Source organism: Balearica regulorum, chromosome Z, assembly GCF_011004875.1.
Source record: "Balearica regulorum gibbericeps isolate bBalReg1 chromosome Z, bBalReg1.pri, whole genome shotgun sequence".
NCBI classification, from domain to species: domain Eukaryota; kingdom Metazoa; phylum Chordata; class Aves; order Gruiformes; family Gruidae; genus Balearica; species Balearica regulorum.
Window position 1 is genome coordinate 75,896,515 of NC_046220.1, and position 23,434 is coordinate 75,919,948.

The 23,434-nt window shown below is 44.7% G+C and overlaps 1 protein-coding gene across 5 annotated transcripts in view; it reads right to left on the reverse strand.

The window, feature by feature from the left end:
• Positions 1-23,434, reverse strand: part of LOC104637459 (phospholipid-transporting ATPase FetA) — an 86,083-nt gene that overhangs the window by 39,774 nt on the left and 22,875 nt on the right. For all 5 annotated transcript variants that reach the window (XM_075740766.1, XM_075740764.1, XM_075740762.1 and 2 more), the window contains 4 exons: positions 15,635-15,693; positions 4,536-4,649; positions 2,147-2,245; positions 1,140-1,201 (listed from right to left, as the gene is read on the reverse strand). In XM_075740766.1, coding sequence (XP_075596881.1) covers positions 1,140-1,201; positions 2,147-2,245; positions 4,536-4,649; positions 15,635-15,693 — 334 coding nt within the window. The remainder of the gene's footprint in view (positions 1-1,139; positions 1,202-2,146; positions 2,246-4,535; positions 4,650-15,634; positions 15,694-23,434) is intronic.

A 23,434-nucleotide genomic window follows, 5' to 3' on the forward strand; every position in this document is an offset into this window, starting at 1 on the left:
AGATACGGTTCTGTGTGGGCCTGGCTGTCAGGAAGGTCAATGGATGTGCTTTGGCTGTCCATGTGCCTACTTAAGCCCACATCTGCAGTAGCCTTCACAGCACTAAGCAAGATGTGCATGCAGACAGACAGCTAAACTGCAAGCACTAACGTAACCAAGTCATGATAGCTGTATTGCAAAATCTAGAGGCAAGAAATATCAAGAGCTATGTCAAAACAGGACTGGGTATTCGAGCTTGAGTTCAGCTCAACCTTGCTTTTTCAATGTTGGTTGGAGTTGGGCAGGACCTATGGTGTCCAGTTTTTGAACAAAGGCAAAATATTAGAAAATTTCTATTTCAATGTATGTTTCCTAGACACAGTAACTAATTCACAGTAAACTAAGAAACTGGTTTACTTAGCAGAAAGCACAAAAAGTCTGTTCCTATTCTTCTTTCCAGTTATGTTTTTAACTGTTTGATCATCTGTTGGAGCTTACACAACAAACTGCTATCTATAGTACGGAAAAAAAGTCACGAGAGACTTCACAGCTGTCTACAGCTGTGTCCTATGCACAGCTGGAGTCCATGAAACTGCAAAAGCCAAAGCCTCTGCTGTTTTTTCTGCAGGAAAGAACAGTGCTAGCAGTATAATGTCCAAAGCACACAGCTGAAATGTTTTGAGTACATCTAAGTCAGAAGTGCTACATTTACTCAAAGTATTATGTATGAGGAAGCTGTTCCTGCTTCTTAATTTTAAATACCTTGCTGATAATGTCTAGTTTTGCTTAATGCAGAAATAAATGCTATGAACATAAATGGACATGGGAAGATAGCCTTGCTCCTCACTTCTAGGGTAAGGAGTGAAATGATACAATACTCTCAAAGTATCACTTATTTAAACGTGTATATATATCCAGGAACAGAAAGCGTTTACTTTTTGTCAGTGCAAGATCATAGCCATAATGCCTGCACTGATTGTGGTATTGTGTCTTGGGTTCATTAATCAGACACAGTCCAGAACTGCACTGTGAACTAATGGTGTGAAAGACAATTCAATTTTAAATTGTTTAGTGATCCTTGGGATCACACAGAAAAAGAAAATTATTAAAAATAAAATGCTCTTCCCAGTCAAAATTACAACAAAAGAAAAAGGACTTACATGCCATTGATCAGGACCTGGACTGGGCGGTTGTTGACGTGTTTGTCACTTTTGTGTCGATTCTGAAAAGTTGATCAGTACGTTAAAAAGCATGTCCAGGAAACCAAACACACAAGAGCTGTAGGTAGTTCATTCACACTTTACATTTTCACCCAGCTGGCTGAATGGGTCAGGCAGATTAGAGTCACAACTGAGTCATAGTCAAGCCCATGTTTACACTAGCAATGGACTGCAAAGAGCAACAGGCAACATGGGGCTTGCTCTTGGAGGGAAGAAGGAGGCTAGAGCCTTATATGTCACTTAGCGCAGTCCTGACTCAACCAGTGTTGGTCCTGCCCATCAGTTTTGTAAGCTAAGTGCCCAGAGAAATCCGTTCCTCTGCTCTGACATGAAAAGTAGCCACAGATGTTCTGGCATTGCTCCCTGGGAGAGCACTTCGCTACCTCTCACCTGCCTACTTGGAAAGTTGTACCAAGTCTTCAAGAGCATCAAAATTATTTAATAATGAGAGAAAATCAGATGCTAAACTCTGCTTTAACATCACCCCATGAAGTCAATGGGACTTTGAACATTAGCTCTGATGGGAACAGACTTTGGCCAAAGCTGTGCACATTTGAAAAATCACACACAGGTTGTATGCTTACTTCCTCCCAAATGTTTTTTCTGTCTACATTGCAGCTAGATTGCAGACGATGAGTTCTCCAATGTGGAAACCTAAAAATACACTTCTGGGCATGTCACCAGACATACCTATTGATGACCACTGCTGAGCATTTTCAGAGTAAGTCAATGGAGCTTCTGGGCTACTCAGCATTTTGGAAATTCTGGCTCCTTTTTAGGTAATGAACCATAGATTTGGGGATCTAATTTCAGATCCCATCTTGGCCACAGACCAGTTCTCCAACTGCCTGCCACTGGCTGTGTTTATTTTAAGTGATTTGCTTTAGTCATTACGCTGAAGAATCACAGGCAAACTCCAAAGTACAGGTCCACAATATAGATCTTACAAAATCATCGATGGCATCCTTGACTCCCGATACAGCCAGCACCAGCACTAGGGGCACCACCGTTGTAAACCAGGCCAGCGAGGAAATCTGAGGAATCAGCTGTAGGACGAAAAGATGTGAGTTGAGAAATTTCCTGCCAGTTAGCAAACAGATGGAAGCAAAACACTGTTTTCTGTGGAAGCTGCAGATAACATTTTTCTATGATACCTGAATGCAGAATAAAGACAGAAATGCAGCTCTATCACTTATATGTGACCCCACAAAGGTGGGACATCCAGGGAACACACACTTTGCTTACAAAACAAGCTGTAATTTAGGATATAAGCATGGAGCTGTCAGTAAGTACTGACAAGGTTGTTTGTAACATTAGGATTGTGAAGTCCCCAGTGGATTTCTCTGGAGGCACTGACATGGGCAAGCCTGCTGTGAGGGACCCAGAGCTATCTGAGCAAGGCCTGCTGTGCAGAGCCTTCAAATGCTTCTATTTTTTGTTTCAGTAACTCTTCACATTTTGCTAAAGTAAACTTCATATCAATAAACAACACACAGCTGTTGCCAGGGCTGACCATGCTCTTCCAAGATAAACAGAGCCATTTTTCTTTCCCACATCTTTATAGTGAGAGGACCCAACAGTTGCAGGTGACTCTGTCATGCCTTCAGTAATGCAGAGAAGGATGTCTTACCCCAGCATAGTTCTCCCCTTCCTCTAGAAGAATAGCACTAATGATGGAAGCAATGTGATACCAGCATCGCTGTGTCCATCAGATTGGATTTGGGCAGTGTCAATTCCATGCACATCATCAAGTCGACATTTATGCCAACTAAAGCAGCTGAATAAGGGTGGAGAGCTGCTCTTTGGGATTGCTCCTTCTGCTGCACTGTCACAACTCAGATCCTGCAGGCACTACCAAATACAGCCAGGAGGAATGATGTTTAAAGGCAAGCACAGCCCCTGCTCAGCTGTGGAGCCTGCAGAGGCACGTAACTACTACCTCCTCACCTAACTGGGAATATGCATGTCCTACTGAGCTGTGCCAAAGAGCGGGGATGCAGAGGCCCCACAGCCTACCCATCACATCCACTCTTGATGCAGGAAGAGATACTCCCAGTGCTACAGGAATGGAGTGAGTGGGCAGAAGAGGGGAAAAATTAAATGGAGGAATACTTAAATGTAAAAGACTAATGCCTGCCATCTTTAGCCTACCTCAATGCAAGTAGCAGAAAAAGCTGTATGCTTTTATACACAGGTGCTCCTAGATGGTTCAGCAAAAGACACAGCGGAATAATTTAAGGCAAATTGTTTGAAATACTATGAATTTGATAGACAAACAGCTAGAGTGCAGTACAACAACACAGGAGGAGTGCTGTCAGCTCAGCTGAAAAGGCACTTTCACTAGTGTCTTGAAAAATATAAGTGGGCTGAAATTTCCCAAATTCATTCCCTGTAAATAGGCAAAGAAGATTGTATGTATGTAGTTTGCTACAGGCTTAACAAAGTTTTGCCTATGCTTTTTTGAGCTGAAACTGAAAAACAGCATTTGAAAGAGGTAATGTTGCAAACTTGTGTGCACTGAAATGATCATATTTAAAATAGCATACTTGAAACATAATAAAAATTATACCCTTTTTTTTGATAACTTGTATTCCAGTATGACTCAGGAACAAAAGAGTACACTGCATTTATCCATATTCCAGCAAAGTGCAAAGGGGCAGAAATCCTGATACCAATTTCTCCGGTACGTTCAGCTTTCAGAGAGAGTAGTATTACCAACAGCGATGGGCAAAGTGCAACTCAATGCCATTATGAGCCACAGGGTTCAGCAGTGTTGCCAGTGTCTGATACGCTCCATATTAGACACCTTCCTCACCCTGCTGAGCAGGGAGCAGCAATATTCAGCTTTATGCAAACTAGCTCCAGCCTTGAGCCTTCCTGATGTTAACTACTTCCTTCCCAGGGAAACAGTACAAGTTACAAATTTGTTCTTCTTGCTCTTTCCTTTGAGGCTGCCAATGGAACTTGCCTTTAAACCTATGGATAAGAGACAACTTCCTTTTTGTACTACAGGAGGAATAAGTAATGCAAATCCGAGGACAGCCAAGAGCACTCAGATATAGACACAAAGGGGTAGTAGGACAGGACATGAAAAAGGTACACAATCTGTTGAAACCTTTAATTAAATTTTTTCTTCATTTAGTTCAAATGCTCATATCCAAAAGTAAGAGAGCAAACTGCTTTTTTTCTGCCCTACTTTCTATCTACTTTAAGGTTTTACTGAGAAGCCAATTCACAAGAGGAATATAGCTTGCTCTTTATTACAACTATCAATACATAGACCAGCTTTGATAACAGACAACACAATTTGCTATAAGCAGCACAGTGAATTCATACCTGCAAAATCAGCAAGAAAAGAAAGTAAGCATTGGCTATTCGCTGAAACTGTTCAAACAGGTTGAGAGGCAGGAAAGTGAAGAAGTTGTACTTCGATGTTTTAATTGAATTGTTCTGTAGGGAAAAAAGGAAAATAAATAGGATTGGTAAAACAGGAAACAAAATTACTGCACAACCCATTTCAACTGTGTTTTTACTTGCTTATATTTAGCAATAGCATTGTTTCCAACAGCAGCTCAAAAACTATTTCCTTCCCCCCGGCCCCCAAATCATGCTGAACCTGGATAAACAGACAGAGTTCCTCTCAGAATTGGTGAAAATATGATGCTCAGTTTACGCCAGTGCAACTACAGGTAGATACAGGTACATGAGACACATCTTCCCTTTATTACTAGTCTTCCTACTTACATGATGCACAAATAGAATTAAAAACTGTAACCAGAACACAACAATTTCACTGGCAGCATCTACAAAGTAGTGTCAGAAAACACATGCTAGGTCAATTATTTATAACTTGTCTGAGACTTCGAAGCACCATTCAGCTGGACAACCCCCCAGGAGCTACAGGTCCTCCCAGGAGCAGAACATGACATTATTATTTGATGTCCAAGTGGAGATCAGTGACAAGTGGCATTCCTCAGGGGTTGGTATTGGGACTGGCGCTGTTTAACACCCTTAACACCCTCAGCAAATTTGCCGACGACACCAAGCTGTGTGGTGTGGTCGACACGCTGGAGGGAAGGGATGCCATCCAGAGGGACCTTGACAGGCTGGAGAGGTGGGCCTGTGCAAACCGCATGATGTTCAACAAGGCCAAGTGCAAGGTCCTGCATGTGGGGCGGCGCAATCCCAAGCACGACTATAGGCTGGGTGGGGAATGGACTGAGAGCAGCCCTGAGGAGAAGGACTTGGGGACGTGAGTAGATAAGAAGTTCAACATGAGCCAGCAATGTGTGCCTGCAGCCCAGAGAGCCAACCGTGACCTGGGCCATATCAAAAGCAGCGTGACCAGCAGGTCGAGGGAGGTGATCCTGCCCCTCTACTCCACTCTTGTGAGTCCCCGCCTGGGGTACTGCATCCAGCTCTGGGGGCCCCAGTTCAAGAAGGACATGGAGCTGTTGGAGAGAGTCCAGAAGAGGCCACGAAGTTGATCAGAGGGCTGGAGCACCTCTCCTCTGAGGACAGGCTGAGAGGGACTGTTTATCAAGGAGTGTAGTGATAGGACAAGGGGTAATGCGTTCAAACTAAAAGAGGGTTGATTTAGATTAGATATGAGGAAGCAATTCTTTACTGTGAGGGTGGTGAGGCACTGGAACAAGTTGCCTAGAGGAGCTGTGGATGCCCCATCCCTGGAAGTGTTCAAGACCAGGCTGGATGGGGCTTTGGGCAACCTGGTCTAGTGGAGGGTGTCCCTGCCCATGGCAGGGGGGTTGGAACGAGATGATCTTTGAGGTCCTTTCCAACCCAAACTGTTCTGTGATTCTATAATTATTTTCAGCTGATTCAGCAGTTTCCCAACTCAGCAACTTGGAGAGGTGGCTTGTTTCTATTCCACAAACATCTGTTGAATGTGGTGATGTGCAAACACCCACTAATACAAGAACTCACCATTTCAGTAAGCAAGTTGCAGTTTTGTTCCCTATTTCCAGTTTCCTTTTCTAATTGCAGATGGCCCCTCCATCCACAAGCAATGGCTGCTCCCCTATCTGTCTTCTTCAAATCAAAGTCCCAAGCTCTAGATTACAGAACTAGATAATGTCTTCCCTGAAGATCAGAGCACTCTGGTCCAGTTCTTACCACCTGATAGACAGGCTCAATCCATCATACTGAGCCCACCAGCTTGGGCTTTCCCTTCAGCTTTTAGGTGTGTTACGCTTTCTTTTCATATGAAGTTTAGCAAGCACTCATCCAGGTTTAGTCCTGGAAGCATGTATGCCATCTGTTGCATCTAAAATTCCCCCCCAGAAGCTCTCCAGAAGATGTCTATTAACCCCCTCCCAGGGAACCCAGGGTATAACAGCACAAGGAGGCAGATATTACACGGTGCACCCTGATTCAGTAATAGATTTGCTGGTTCAACAGAAGAGAAAATGGTGATTGTAGTATTCTAAGAGCCTTTAGCCATTAACCATTGCTAAGCTGGTGGAAGGACAGGAGCTACTAAGTATGAATCACTTCATACTAAGTATGAATCCATGTATTAATCCAGGATCTCAACATTTAAACTGACACACATCACCATGTTTCCACCATTAAGCAAATTATTTAAGAGTACCACCGTACGGTGTGAATGGGAGAAACTATTGCATTTTAGGCAGTTACTCAAGCACTAACTTCATGGTTTATACCTTGTACAAGCCAATGAATAAGTCACTAAAAGAGCAGAGATGGAAACGCCCTTCATGGAAGAGCTAGCCAAATCCTCCCGCTGATTGCACACCAGCAAGAAAAGATGCTTATCAGTGATCATCATATAAACAATATTGCCTGTATCCTAGCATCATGTAGCCATCTCTGGGTGTGGTTAACTCTGTGATCTAAATGTCATGACACATAATTAAATTTGGTTTATTTCAAAATTCTTCACTATGGGATGTGTGCTGCACACAGGCCCCATGGACACTGCTAAAACAGAGGCAAATGGAGTAGCAGTTACCTCTGCAAACCCAACATACAGAGAACTAAATTGCTTGACAAGTCTGTGTCCACCAGACACAGAGTCTGGCAGATTTTTTAATAAAAAACCTAGATCTAAAGATGGTCCCTGTCCACTTATCTAAAGAAAAATACCACAGCCACTTATTTTAAAAAAAGAAAAGACAGTAGCTGCAGGAAAAGTAAGTACAAGGGACCCCAACTTTGTGTGTCAACAGATTTCAGAGGGTGACATACAACATGGGAAAAACTACTCAGTAAACACTCAGATAAAGTTTATAGATCGTTGCCTGCAAAAATCTCAGAAAGGGATAAGAAAAGAATGGGAGTGGTTTATTTCAATTCCTGCCTTCTATTTCTGTCCATTAATTACGTCAGAAAAACCACTGAATGAACCAGAGCCATTCATTTTGTTTCCTATTGCTATTAGGCATGGTAAAAACCCCAGACATAACAGTTTCGAAACACTTAACTGCAGGAATCTGGACATCCAATATTTTCTCCATAGAGGATAGTGATATTATTTGACACACACTGCCTTTTGGGACACTGGGACACTACAGATATCAGGGTAAGGACAGGGAGTATTATAGTGGATCTTCTCATTATTCTAGAATCTGTAATTAAAACTGAGAACCAGAAAAAAAAAATTTTTCATAATCAGTATGAATATTTCTAATTCAACAAGTAACTTGTTTGTGGCCCTCAGGGGCTAAAGGAATAACAATATTAAATTATAAAAACACACTAGGGAAAACTTTAGCCTTTCCCATTCAATGCTCTGCATTCCCGTATCACAGACACAGTTGAAGCTCTGTGCAAGATATCATTTCTGTTTTCATGCAATACTCCAGGGTTGCATGGTTTTACAGCTTGGGCTCTTGGTTGACTAAAGGGAAATCTCAGTTGGCCTCTGATCCTGATCATATCCTACTCCGTGATGCTTAACACCATCACACCCTGTCGCTCCTTTAGAACTGTACCAGAACCTGACTCTGGGGTTGGTGGGGTACTACAGGAACCTGCAGCACTGCAGTGTGTTAAACAGTCTATATGCAGCCATCATTTTATAAGCAATGCCTCTAACGCATCATCTGCCTTACCTCCCCCATGCTCTGTCTTCAGTGAAGGAGACTCCCATATGGGAAAAGTGATGGAGAGGAAATATCTTTGAAGGAGCAATGAAGTATTAAGAGGCCTTACAGGAACTTCTGGTTCTCCTATAGATATGTAAAAATCGAACATCTAAGAAAAGCAGCTCCAAGGGCCAAACATAAAGATGGGAATTGGGAGCTTTACACTTACTCCCTGATCTGCCCTAGACTTCTCGTTGGCTGTGGGCAGACCCTGCATGCGCCCGCGTCCTAATGAACAGGCTTGAGCACAGTTACCCACTGTCAGCCTCTCCAGATGCAAAGCTTGACATGAGAGCAACGTTCTCTGTGGGTGAGGGATTATTCTCATCTGCTCTTTTCAGGGGCTAGATTCACACCTCCTGGAGGTGTGACTCCACCAAAATGCTGTCCCTAAGAATAGTGCTCATCGCGCCACAGTTACACAAGTCCAGATCTGGTGGATGAGCTGTTGCTTTGGGGGTGTTTTCAGAAGCCCGCCTGTGACGTCCGACTGCGGGCAAACACTCAGCAGATGGCTTCTACCTTTGTTCGCTGAGCAAACAAATCATCTCCTCGCCATAAAAGTCACTGGAAATAAGAGAGACTGCTGGTTTTGTGGCTAGATTACAGGAGCTAAAGGGTGATACCCAGAAAAGGCAGAGTATGGCAGGGTATTGACCATCTGAATTTATAGCCCTGGCTCAGTGACATATTAGTTTCTAGCAGCTAGATGACCTGGCCCAGAGCAAATTTTAGCAAAACCTTGGTGATCCCACAAGGAGGTGTTGTGCCATGACACCTGGCAATTTCACTGGTACCTGTGTAGCACAAGGTACAGACCGATGAAGCAGCTGAGAAGCAGAAACAGCTTTCCCAGGTGCTTTGATACAGCCTTGCAAGGAGGTGGAGGGAGTGCAATTCAACAGCACTTTAACTGCAGCAGTGCAATTTGAAAGCACACAGATGCCATATACAGAAATGCAACTGTAGGGCTGTGAATGTGCTCAAGGACATATTTAATAAACTCATGTAGCAGGGCATGTGGTGCCACAGAGTCTTTGTTTTCACAGGAAGTACAGAATAGTCAAACCAGGTCAGTTTTAAGCCTACCGAGTTCACTGCCTTATTCCTGACAGTGGGCAGCAACCCCAACTCAACAGAAGACTGATAAAAGCCAACTGGATGCTGATGGGGTTCATCTGGTCCCTGTAAAGATCTCATCTTGACTCCCAGAAGTAAAACACTGGCCAAACACCCGAAGTAAAAAGATCTGTATCCAACCCACAGTGTTCGTTCTTTTTTTTTTTTTTTTCCCCTCTCCTTATTTTTTCCTCTTTTTAAAGACTTTATGAATTTCTTACATATGTAACCCCTTGATCCCCTCTTGGAAGCAATAATGAAGTGAGTTCCAGGATCCCATCACACACTGAGTACTCCAGGAAAATCTCTAGAAAAATGTGGTCACTGGTTGTGTTTTCCTATGCTGTTCCTTCTGCCTGGTGTGATCCTGTTACAGAGCGGTTAATCATCACTGTGGTGAGTGTCCTCATCGTGGTTGTGCTGAGGAGGACATGGAGGCAGATGGAGGTGGCACGGCTTGACGACCTCTCACCATCATTCACAGACAGACCAAGTACAGGATCTAAAGGTCTTGTCTCTTGGTGATCTCCTTCGACTACACTGCCTTCTCCTCTTGCTCAGCTCACTACCTGAAGCTGCTGCCAAGCAGGGAGAAGTGAAAGGGAGGGCAGAGCACTGCCAAGTGGTGCGGAGGGGGAAGACTCCAAACCACCGTACCCTGTTCATTAAGGTCTTGCACAACCACACTCCCAGTGTGGTAGGAGTTTTGTCTCCATGAGGTTTAAGCTAAGATGAAGAGTGGATGGCTTGGTCAAAAGGAGTCTATGGACTTCACAGCAGCTCATGTCTGTCACAGCTCAACCTTTCAGTGCTTGTCAGGGCCCTAATATGCCTTAAGGGCCTTGACCTCACCTGGCGTCTCCATCCACAAGCCCTGTCCAGGGCTCAGGATCTCACTTAAGCCCAGCAATGGGCCTTCAGTCCTTGATTGAGCTATGCTGTAGGAGTACCAGTGTCCAGCCTGACATCTGTCCTAGTTTCCCAGATGGACCTATCCAGCTCTGCCTCCTGGATGGACCTTGGACCTACAGTGTAGTCTTATCTTCAGCCCTGTGTCCCATTGCTCCTGATCGGACTCCCTAGGTGGACCCTGGACCTCATTCATCACATCTCCTTGTCTGGGTTGGTCAGGATGGGCCCCATTACTAGCATCCTGCCCTGTCTCCTCTGACCAGATGCTGCAGGACTGCACCCTGGTCAGTGAGGGCACTGCCTGTGCTGGGGTCACCCTCAGCATCCCCTCTCGTAGGGCAGCCCTGCTCTGGCTGATACATGACAGTGCCTCAGCAGGTCTTTGGATGAATCCAGCTAACACCTTCCTAAATGCAGAAGGAACAGTGCAGGTGGTTGCTGTAGCTATTCCTTCAGGGGCTACTCAGACCACTTTTCAGATAATCAGACAACACTTCCTTCAGCTTTGAGCGTGATGAACACTGGGAAAGATTTGTAGGTTGAGACAGGAAGAGAGGGCAGCCACTGTCACCATCCTGACCACACTGACAAGGTCCTTGAGGATAAACTACCAGGCAACCTTCTCAGGTCAAAGCACACAAGCGGAGGAGTTGGAGCAGTCTGGGCCCACTTCCGGAGCTCCTTGCTCTCTGATTAAATTTCAAAGAGATAAGAACCCAACTGCCGATCCAGCCCAGGACAATGTTTATTGGCCATAGGAAGTTATATACATCCCTCATATTTCACTAGATAATTCACCAGGTGACCAGGGAGAACAAAAGCAGAGTCCAAGCAGCTCCCTCACTGCCGGTCCTGCAGAAAGGATACTGGTTTGACCCTAGATCCTGATCCAAGATGAAATTTGTCATTTACTCATGGGCCCTACACTTCCTCTCCTATTGTCTGAAAGCCAATTTCAAAGTTGTTTTTGCAGCCCTTCATGAGGTCCCAGTGCAGCTGCACTAAATTCCAATGTGAAAGTGAAGAAATAAAAGGGATCAGAGAGAACATTAAAAACCTTCAGAAGAGATTTTCTTCTCAAGAGTGTTGACAGTCAGAAAGCCCATCATGGTGGACCCACACAGGGCAGTCCCCTCTGCAGCCAGATTGAATTGCCTCAGATAAGAACCTTGACTAAAGTCTTCAAATCTTGCTGGACCACATCTTGCACCTTGCGTTTCACTTTATTTCAGTCTTTACATAGGCAAATCTCTCACTGAAGTCAGGAAGGATCTTCCTGTCTGAGGCGTGAATAAACATGGGATTAGGACTTGACTTTTCATTTTTACTGACCTATATTGAGTCCGTTTTTGTGCTGCACTAGGTGCCTTTGCATGCCACTGATTCACACTTGGTTTCTGAGTCATTCCTAACTAATTTTGTGAGCTGGTGGGTAGTACGTACCTTCACACTCAGCCCTTCCAGTTAACTGCACAGCACTTTGTTTTAAAGTTTATTTTTCTAAGCTACTGTGTTCTTGCTGTGCAGGATAAGGCCAAGGAAGTCTGGGGTTGCACGAGTCTGAGAGCTCTAGTTTCAGCTTCAGTCTTCACACTAAGTCCAAATAAATCCTGACCAACCCAAGTACTGCCACTGCAGAAAAGCTGCTGCCCTTAACCACAGGTACCTCCTATTATTTAATCGCAGCAAAAATCATCAGAAGGCACGTAAGATGCTTGTTCAGGTAACAGACACTTCCCTTGTCCCCCTCTCAGTCTGTACTGCATCTGTTCACACAAATGAAGGAGACCACCCCAGTCTTCCAGCCCACTGCATGACACATCTCATACGCCCATGGGTTCTTCTTCTGAAACTGTCCCTCAGCCTCACCATGAAGCTCCGTGTTAAGGGGATTTCCACTACGTGCACCTCCTATCCACCTCTTATCCTCATCCTACCCTATCAGTCCAGCCTCCTGCACTGTCTAACCCTCCTGCCCAGCCAGTGCTCAGTCAAAGAGGCTTCGTGGCTGCAGCAGCATGGCAGGGTCACATTGCAGTTTGGCCTCTCATGTATTTTCTGATGAGCTCTGGGAGGGAATTTGCCCTCCAAAGTTTCCTGCAAGTCCAAATGTGATGGATCTGAACGTGCCCTTGCATGTATTGGCAGCCACGACTTTCCATGGTGCAGCATCAGGTTCCTGCAAAGCTGGTTTGAGCGTATTTGGGACTCTTGCTTCATACCAGGAGGGCCAGCTTTTAGCAGCTGCCAGAGCTGATGTCAGGTTCCACACACAATAGAGTTTGTCAAGTCTTTCTCAGCTCCTCTCTTCTCTCTTCACAGATATCCTGTAGACTTTGCACCGGGAAGGGACTATAACCACCAACTATTCAGTAATAGATAACCACCTCTGATAGTACGTTCTCACTTCCCTGTTCTCACTGAGACTAAACGAGGACAAAGCATCTCTGTACCTTTGATCTATGCCTACATAATAGAAACTCTCTTTTTAGTGAAAGGCTTGAACCTTCACACCAGCTGCGGCTTATAGCCTGGCCACAGCAGTAAGGCAATACACTACACCTCTGTTTGCATTTCCCCTTTTTTTTCCTTACTGGCCTTTTTCAGCAACTGCCTCACCCTAAAGAAACATTTACTGCCTCACCTAGCTTTGTTACTAGAACCTGTTCTATAGGTTTTATGGCTAACATGGCCTTAAGTTACTAAAGTAAACCTCACTCCTGTGGCTTTCACTGTCTAAAATACTTTCTAAACTTTGTTATATTGCAGGGTTTCCTTCCAGTTTCCGCCTAGTGTCCCTTTTATCTGGCTGGAATAGCTATTGGTGCAGCCTTCCTTGTGCTCAAGAGAAGACAAGACTCCTGTGCGAGAGGACAAGGACTAGTGGTCCTCGCTGTGGGACCGAAAGCTGGAGGACAGCTGTTCTCCTCCTGGCTCTATAAAGAAGACGTGGCTGCCCATGTATGCCAATCCTCATGTCCCAAAGACCTAGGCACCACAATGACGCACAGACAGCCCAAACGCTTCTGTTGTTTGCTTTTACACAGATCAAATTAAGTACATGAGGGTGGGAAGACATATTGAGGGAGGACTGTGGCTGCAGGAGACAGAAATTACTGTGTCAAGAAAATGTCAGCATGCTGACAGACAACTGAGCCTAACAGTGCTGGAGCACCCCAGGGCAGGCTCCAGTGTTCGGACAGTCTTGGTCCCCCTGGACCACATCCTAGTGCTTGGCAGTGCAACCTCACTGTGTTCAGACAAATCTGAACATGAGGAAGGGCCCCAGATTTGATCCTTACAGTGGACTACAGGACTGGAAGAGCTAACTGTCAGGAGCATCACACATACATTGATAGGAGGGTACCAGGGGACTATCTCCCTTTTGAGCATCACCAGATGCACCCAGCAATCTATAGTATGGGATCTGAAGTGGCTTATGAGCAAGGTTAGTTCTTTTCGTACACCATGGCATTGTGGTTTTGCCAGGATTTACTGGAAATAAGCAGCCCAGGACATGATGTGCAGCCCCATACAGTTAGGGCAGTCCTTGCATCACCACAAAAAGTCTTTTAGTACCTCACCACCCACTCACCACTTCAAGTCTTGGCTCTTTATGGACAGTTTTCTAGATTTCCTAAGCCTCAGTCTACACTGGACTCCAGAAATCATGAGCCACAGCTGACTGAAATGAGAAGCAGGATTACTGAAACTCATTGCCAAGTTATAACAGATTATATTGAGTTGGCTTTTTGGCTGCCTCCATTTTCACATCTAATCAGTACACTCTTATAGAAACCATCCAGAGCTCTCACAGTCCTCTCCTTAATTTTGGTTATTTGCAAATCCTTGGGCATGTAAACAATCAGCTGGAAAGCGGTGACATGCAAAGTCAGCCTTATGAATCGCTTTTCACAGAAATAGGCTCAGAACCAGAAGAGTTGCTTGTTCTCTCTACCCCGACTTCATTGTACATCTCCCTCCTGCTTTCCTGTCCCACTGCTGCGCAGAGTCTACATTGCAATCATTGAATGAAAGATCACAAATCCATATGTATTCACACTACCCACCCCAGTATGCTACTGGCAGGCTCTGTGCAAATCGAATGTACTTTCCCAGTTTCAAATCACCAGGCCTGATGAGGGATTCATGCTGCATAGTTCTTTACATACATTAACTACAATGCATTTCACATAAAGGACACATGCAACAGCTCTGGACCTAGGAAGTCTCTCACCTGGGTTGGGTAGTTCATGCATGAAAGCTGACCACTGAAAACCACCCAGTTCATATTGTCAACAGACCAGCTACATTAAGATCTTTAGCCAAAGCTATTGGCAAGTCAGACTTTCTATCTAATGAGAAATTCCAATGTTCTGAAATGTTGAGTTTTCCCAGCTCTTACCAAGAAAACACTTGTGATGTTCCTAAAACAAAACACGATTCAAAGTATCTCCTGCATAACAGTGAAGGACAAATTTCACTACTGGAATTCAGATATGCAGAGGAAAAAATTCACAAAATTCATTTCAGTATCAGTTGGCAGCTGCAAACGCTTTGAAAGAATGCAGCTTCAGGATCATCTCAAGGAGATGACCCTGCAGCCAGACAGTATGGGTCTAGCAACTGAGCTAGCCCTCCTCTGCACACAGCATCAGCTCCCCAAGCTTTGGAAATCAAGTTGCCCAAGGAGCTGCCTGGCAGACCTGGGTCACAGCCAGCCCATGTCACGATGCTCTTTGGAGTCACAGATTTCATGGCACAGACGTGAACCTAAGTAGGCTGTTAAGGAGCTGGAAGTAAAGCTGGCAGGAAGCCACAAAGGCCAGATTCAAAACCTTCCTGCCAGAGAGGATTTCGCTGCAAGAGCTGAGGAACTGACACATTTCCTTTCAAGTTTTACTTTAAATGGAGACACGTTTCCAACAGAAAATTACCCCCAGGTTCCGCTATTGAAAGGCCTTGGAGCCTGATCCTGCAAACACTTTGACTCACAAATAATTTTCTGGAAGTGTGTAAAGTCACTGTGTTATACTTTTCCAGCATTTGATCTCCTTTAACTGCCCATTCGTAGGGTTGACTCCAAAGGCAGAGCTCCCTATGGTTGACTCAGCAATGAACCATCTCTGATGGTTCATCTGGCACATGTTTGCCTTGTCTGCAGTCATAGCTAGCATGCAGTCATGCCCCCGCCTTAAAACAATATTCAAGACACGAAGCAGATGTAGCTACATCTGTGACTACATCTGCATGAAACAACATATGCCAGTTACTTACAGCATATTCAAACTGCAGATTAAAATCCCGGTTGTTTGCTTGAAGTTGTCTCTCTTCCTCTGTAAAGAAGAGGAAACACATCAGACATGCTTGAAAGTAAGCAGAGTCAACACAGATATGAATGAAGCATCAGAAAATGTAAGCAGGGTTGCTAAAAGGCAATGTCACCAGGAATCTGTTCTCCGAGCTAACTGTCCCATGTCAGGGAATTGAAGAAGCTGGTGACACTGATAGAGCAACACTGTGGACTGGTACCACAGCACACTAAGCCCATACTCCAAGTCCCTGCTGCCCACAACCCACTGCAATGCCAGTTGTTCACCTTCTCCTGGGTAAGAATTACCACTTAACTAGTGGTGCTCACTATTCCTGCCCTGCTCCATCTTGTCCCCCTGAAGTCTCTGGGGCTGTTGCCATCAGCCTACTGATAGCACCCTTCCTCCAGTACAAGTGCATCTCCTAGCATCATCCCACAGCATCACAGCTATCATGAAATCAAAAACTACTGGAAGGGATTTCAAAAGGTCATGATATCTACCCTCTACCTCAAGACATGGTTGTGCCTATCACTCCCAATAAATGTCCTAGAAAGCTCCAGTGATGGCTGTTCTTCAGACTGCCTATTCCAGCACTGTGGTGTCCTTCCCCTGGGGGAGATTTTTCCCCATTATCTGACATAAAACTCATTACTTCAATTTAAAAAATATTATCTTCTCCTGGGATGGACAGTGGTGCTCTTCTGCTCCCCCTCAGTTCCTTGTTCTACTTGCCAAGGACGCCAAGCATGGACGAGTTCATTACGTACTGAAGGCTGTTATGCCTTACTATAGTCGCCTCTTCCCAAGGGCTAGCAACTCCAGTTTCTTCAGTCACTTCTTATGAGTCTGTCTGTCAGAAGCAGCATCACCCTTGCTGCTCTCCAGTGGGCTTCCCATTTGTTCACCTCATTCTAGATGCGCAGTGGCCAAAATGGGCCATAGGTTGTGACTGAGGCCTTACCAAAGCTGACTGGAGCACAAGGGACACTCCACCTATCTTGTAGACAATGCATACTTGACATGGGAATCCACCTAGAAGTAATTTACAATAATATCCTTGTGCACCATCAGCACACAGCTGACACTGTTCCATTTTGGCAGATCCTTTCTGGCAGAGCCGATGCCTCATCAGGCAATGCAAATCTTTCATTTGTCCTTGCTGAACTGCATCCAAATTTTTTCAGACAATTTCTCCAACTAGTCAATTCTAATCCTGTCTTTCAGTGCGCTTGTAGCTCCTGCCAGCATGATGCCATTCGCAGATCTAGTAAGTGTGGTTTTTAATCTGCCAGCCAAGATGTACAAGAAAATATTGAATACCAGACTCAGGATACATCCCTGATGAATCTCCCAAGTTTCATAATCAGTCATTGATAACTATTGTTGATGTTTGGTTTTTTTCTTAAAAGCTTGGCACTCAATGTATGGTGATTTTATCTTCAGCATATATCTCCAGTTTACTTGTAAAAATCACATAAATGACAGTCAAGATACATGACAGCTATCTAAGGCTTTTTCACTAGCCCTCTGGCTACCACTAATACAGAATTAATTTTGGTTTGATGCAGTTTTTCAGGACTGCTGACTGTTACTCATCTCTTCCCCACACAAGCACTTCTAGTCACTTGGAAGTGGTTTGCTGGATTATTTCAACCTTTACCCAAGAAGTGAAACCAATATACCTATAATCGCTCATCTTCTCTTTCTCCCTTGTTTCAAGATAGAGGCTATGCTTGCTCTTTTGTCAGCCTTCTAAACTTTGCCTGTCTGTGTACCAGAAACTCTCAAAGGCAGCATTGCTCCAGGCCATACTTCACCTTACCTAGCCAACCCATTCCCTCTCTATTCCTGCCCAAAACCTCCCCCCCTTCTCCTCTGCTTCTTGCAACTATTATGTTAGATGTCTAAAGAAAGAAAAAAAAAAAACCCAAAAAACAACAACAAAAAACCCCAAAGAACACCAAACCAGATTTCTCAGCATTATTTGCTAGGCTTTTTTCACTGAGTAGCAGAAATAAACCATCTTTGATCTCCCTCTTACTAGAAGGGTTACAGAATGCCAGAGATCCCAACTCTTACAGAACAGCTTTGATTGCCCTCTTATAGCAATAAAAGCTTTTTATAGCTTTTTCTCATTTTGAGCCTTTTCCACACAGGTTGTGCTGGATAAAACAAGTTGCTTTGCACCTTCTAGAGCCATCCTTCCTCTGCCTGAAGTGAATGAGGAGCTTGCAATTTTGCCATTTCACTCACCCTTCTGAGCCTTTCCCTGAAAGATAACTTAGACCTGTGCCCTTAATATCAGTCATTTAAGGAAACAACAGCTCTGCTTAATTCTCCCTCCACCCCAGATTTCCCTTTTATGAGATGTCATTACTGGTTCTTCATATTTGCTGAAGATTTTCTTCTTGAACTCCATTTTAAACACTTTGCTGTTGTCACTTTTTCCTAAGTATCATACCGTCATTGCACAATCATTCCAGTTTACACTCCCTCCTGGTTTCACAGGACCAGCCAGCTCCTCCCTGTTGGAGGGGATCCGTTCTGGAGCAGCCTCCTCTCTAGCTCCAAAAAATTACCCACCTCTGCTCCAAAACACTGTGCCAGCTGAACAAGTCGTGTTTCCCTATGCTCCTCTCCAACTCTGCCTCTGCATAGTTAGAATTCCTCATCTACCACCATGCCCTGTCTCTCAGAAAACTACTTTTTTTTTTTTTTTTCCCCACAAAAGTCTGTCCTTCTTGGTTTGCTGTGCCTGTGTTCTTTACCCTTGTAGCATTTCTCAGAGATCTGCAATTTGTTCATCTCTTTCTTCAGGCTGGATCTCAGAGCACATGAACATAAAAGGAAAACATCTCTTCTCTTGCCACCTTTGTTACCCTTCCAGAATAAGCTTTATTCTTTTCTATTAATATTCCAGCCTCATGAGTTATCCCAGCACGTGTCTATTATACCTATTAAATGATGTGTTAAGACATCTAGTTCTTCCTGTTTATCCACTCCTGCATTAGCAAGCGTCTAAGCTATTCAGTGCACTGAACTGCTATCCTTCCTCCTTTCCCTCCAATAAGCCTATAAATAACAGCATCCCTAATTTTTAAGTTCTTTTTCAGATCACCTTTTTTTTTTTGTCTCTGTCTGTGTCCTGTTTTCATCAAGACCTCTAATTACTAATTACGACGGTAGCAGGTAAATGTGTTTTTCCCTTTCTTCAAGCACATCTAGCCATGTCAGGCATTTCCAGACCAGCTCCCATCTGCCTGGACAGGGTGATTTAGACCAACCACAGATGCTTCATTCAAGACCCTCAAAGTGCTTAATCTTTCATTGCTTTCCTCAGACACATTTTTCTCGTCTTTCACAATGGGGAAAATGATGTACAGAGAGATCAGAGTAACTTCTCTGGTGTCCCAGAGGAAAACAGAAGCAGAGCAGGGCTTCAACTATTGTGTTATGTGTTCTGAATTTTCCTGAGAGCAACTAGTATTATCAAAGCAGATGAAAGATAAATCTATCTGTTAAAAACAGGACTTCCCAACACTCGCACGTTTCCTCCCATACAGTAAATGCTACTCTGATCCCCTCCCCAGGGGCTTCAAGTCTAGTCCTGGAATAAATGCCACAGAAAAGATTTAAAGTAAATAGGAATAGATGACAAAGCCTGAAAGCCTACCAGGCTACAGAAGTGTGCTTGCAGAGCCCATGCTGGTCCTGGGAAGGGGAACTGGCAGGCAGGGACAGAGCTGTCTGCAGGCACCACGCGCTTACGTGGAGCAGCACACACAAGTCAAAGACCTGTGGCGACCCTGAAACAAAAGGCTGAGCACTCGCAAGGGACAACCTTGTCCGTGCCGCTCACAGCAGGGGACAACATTGTCCATGCTGCTCACAGTCAGCAGGTCTGCTCAGCTGTCTCACCAGACGGAACTATGGAAATGCACGATGGACAGAGAGGCACGAAGACATCCAGCACTGCTTATCATATTTGGGTATCTATTCCCTTGCCGGCACATGAGACACAGGGCACATGGCAGAGCCTCGGGGTCACACGGCAGCTTCTGAGAGGCTCTAAAGTGCTCTGTGACTTTCTGTTTTTCGTAGGAAGGGCAGGACTTGAGGGAAATGCACACAGAATTAGAAATCCAAGTGCTGCTGGCAGCAGCTGGACTTCCACCAGCTTCTTTGCTCTTCGCAGGGCTCGCTGGGGGAGTAAGGAGCCATTCCCGATCACCAGCTTGCCCCACATACTCTCTGCAGCCAGGGAAGAGGCACTTCATATGTGCATTTGAAATCAAGGATCTTAAATGCTCCTAGAAAGAAACCACGCAGGTATCTGCTCCACTGAGGAAAGGAGCCTGGCTTCTCATCACAGTGAGAGGTGCACTCTCCAAGAGGAATGTGTTCTATGTGAGACACACAAATAGCTGCAAACAGCTCAGGGATGGCACAGAAACATGAAGCAGTGGGACATGAAACAGAACGGCAAATGAAACCCACTCAAGGCACTGCCCTCCTGTGCCCGAACATATGGTACCTAAGGGCAGGTTTTCTAGGACAACCCATTTCTGAAGGCCCCAGATAGCTATTAACCTAGTTCAAAACTGAATGAAAGTCTATGGCCTGCCGTAGCCATCCATCCCTCTTAGAGGCGGTGTCCCTAAAGGCTAAAATATGAGGCTAATTTCTAGTGGCAAGATATTCATTTTCCTTGCTGGCTAACAGCCAATACCTTTGGCTAAAGCAAGAACAACCACAACGAACTGCAAAGAATGCCTCGTCCAACATCATCAGCAAGCAGAACTTTCTGTCCTCTGGCTACACCTAAGGAGAACCACCACTGACCACAAGCACAGGGTAACACTGCCTCGGTGGTTTTATTTTTACCATGAGGTCCTACTGCTGTGACTCCTAAACCAGCAGTTCTCAACTATCATAGACCAGACAACTGTTACTTGTTGTTGGAACTGTTTGGACAGAAATGAAGCCTCTTGGATGATCACAATAAACACGAAGTTAGGGTAAGTAAGTCAAACATTACACCACCTTTGCCTGGAAATCACAGCTCAGGGTGCTTTGGCTGTAGATGCAAGCACACATGTCTTATCATGCCCTGTTGATTCTGAAAGCATTGAGGGAAAAGGGAGGGGAAACCTGAAGGGCTATCAGATGAGAAGTTTTTCATTTCTTGAAACTTTTTTATATCTCTAAGCAACTCAAAGTTTCTGCTTCTGCAAACTGCAGTCACAAATCACTGGAAAGAAGGAATGGGATTTGTGCTCCAAGTTATCATTTCACTGCCACTGAAAACTATTCTAAATTATTCATCAGTGGAAACTCAGCATACATAAATATGGCTTAGTGCCCAGTTCTTGGTCTAACCACTGAGACCAAGCCACTGGGAAAGTGGCTGTTTTCTCAGGCAGACAGATTTAGGAGCTAAACCACAGAATAACATCTGCGTTTAATAAAATTAAACCCATGCCAAAAATCAGCTATAAATGTAAATGGCCAGCCCACCAGCCTTCTCCATTTAGGACTGCTACATGGAAAAGTCCTGCAAAAGGTTAGATTCAAGATCTGGTCAGACAGCCTGGAAATTTGTTTCTGGTTTATGCAAAGGAGCATGTGCCAAGAGCAATGCTTTCAACAGGCTATTGGAAAAGTTTTGTAGATATTAGGTCTTGTGGCTCCAAGAAACAGGAGGTTAAGATCTGCCTGGTTTTGCCAAGTCATATACAAACTAGGCCCTGATACCTCATGCATGAAATGAACACAGCCAAATTAGGGGAGTGCCAGCGTAACTAAGCCTGACAAGAGAACAGAGACAACATAAACTCTAAAAATAATAATCTCTCCTCCACCCTTTAAACAAGCCACCTCAAGAGCACAAACACTGCCCTGGACCAGCTACAAAAGTGCCATCCAGGAGCTGGGCACATGTCCCCAGCTTTCCTTGCAGAGTGGCTCCTAGCAAAGCTATTAACCTTACCAATACCAAGTCGTGAAAGCTGTAATGCAGTTATTCTGCTCCCAAGGGCACATATCTGACCTTCCTGAGACTGTAATTCAGGTGTCTCCTACAACAGGCTATAAGCAGTCTGAGAAGACCTCCACCAGTCACAGCACATTTTTTGTTGCAAATCTCATGATGTGTCTTCTTCCCCTCCTCCTGTTCCATCTCCCTCCTCCTTTTGTCGTGCCTACTTTGGGCATCTCATCATCACTGTGTGACCTAGCTTTTGGTATCCCCCCTCAGCAATGGCGCAAGTGCCACCTCACATCCAGCACCCAGGACATCACCCATCTCTTCACAGGCAGAGAAATCCTAGCTCAGAAATAGTCTTTGCTGGACTGTTACTCCATGCGCACAAGTAACTGAAACCTGCCATGGTGCACCAGTATCTGTTGTCCCCTCAAAAAAGAGAATTAGAGTATCCATTGAAAGGCAGATCTATGGGAAAGGGCAAGTTGTTGTATAATGTATTAGGCAACTAAAATCCGTGCTCCCAGGGAAGTTATTGTACAGGCTGATAGTCAAAATCTCCTTGCACATTACAGCAGGAATTGTCCCTTTTTGCAATCATGAGAGATGAAGGAACCATGCAACAAGTTTCTCGATTTGCAGGTGCTGTACCTGGGTAGAGTCCCTACCATTCAGTTAAATAGCACAGGATTATTTTTTATAGGAGCAGTATCAGAGGATGTCACATTTTGTAACACAGCAGTGCCTTGCTGGGATCAGAGCTGCACCAAGCAAACTCTACCCAAAACCAAAGCCAGGGATCTTTACCCAGCAGCTCAAGATGTAACGTGGATCAGAGGATCTGTGGGTGAAGAGCCATACGACAGTTCTGAGGCTCACACTGGTTCAATATCTACATTTCACAGCCAGTCTGGGACACAGACAAAAGCCAAATCCTCATTACCCAAGCATCAACCTGATGCTGTAACCTGCCTGGTGCCGGCGTGCCAGCTGCTCTGTGGCACGAAACCAAAGCCCATCCCTGCCCTGAACCACAGCCAGAGCCTGGCAGGTTGCAGCGAGCGTGGCTGGGGCAGGAAGAGCGATGAGAACCCAGTGGGATGGAAACGGGCAAGGGGAAGGTCACAGCCAAGCCCTGCACGGAGCATGAACATGCCCAGCTGCCTGGCAAACAAACATGAGGTTTTCTTATTGACTGAAAGGAGGGGCTCTCCAGGGCTCCATCCTACAAAACTGCACATTGTTGATGCGTAGATGCCCCCTCTTCTATGGAGCCTCTCTGGCTGCTGTGGCTGGAGAGGATTTATGTTGGCAATCACGTATATTTTCATCTCTGAAATGGAGTAGCTGAGTGTGAGGAATTTAATCTAAAAAAAACCTGCGGCAAGACCATTCAGAGACACCACCATAAATGGGTTTAGCCCTATTCTCTCTTGCCTGTTCCTCCATTATTAAGTAAAGGATCTTCCTTATTATGTCTTTTTCCCTCAACAGAACAAGAATCCTCCTTCCTCCTGAAGAAATGATATGCAAGAAATACACTTTTCTGGTTATGAATTATTTCTTTTGTGACTGGTACTGAGCTGAGCCTCCTGCTAGCACTAAACAAACACTACATGGCAACTGGAATTTCCCACACATGTAAAACATTTCATATGTTTCTGGTATTAATGCAAAATAGTTTTTTTTCTGGCATCACTAACAGAGGGCCCACTTAGGAGATGTACTGACATACTTCCATTTTCATACTGCAGATGCAAGGTCCGAAATAAAGAAATC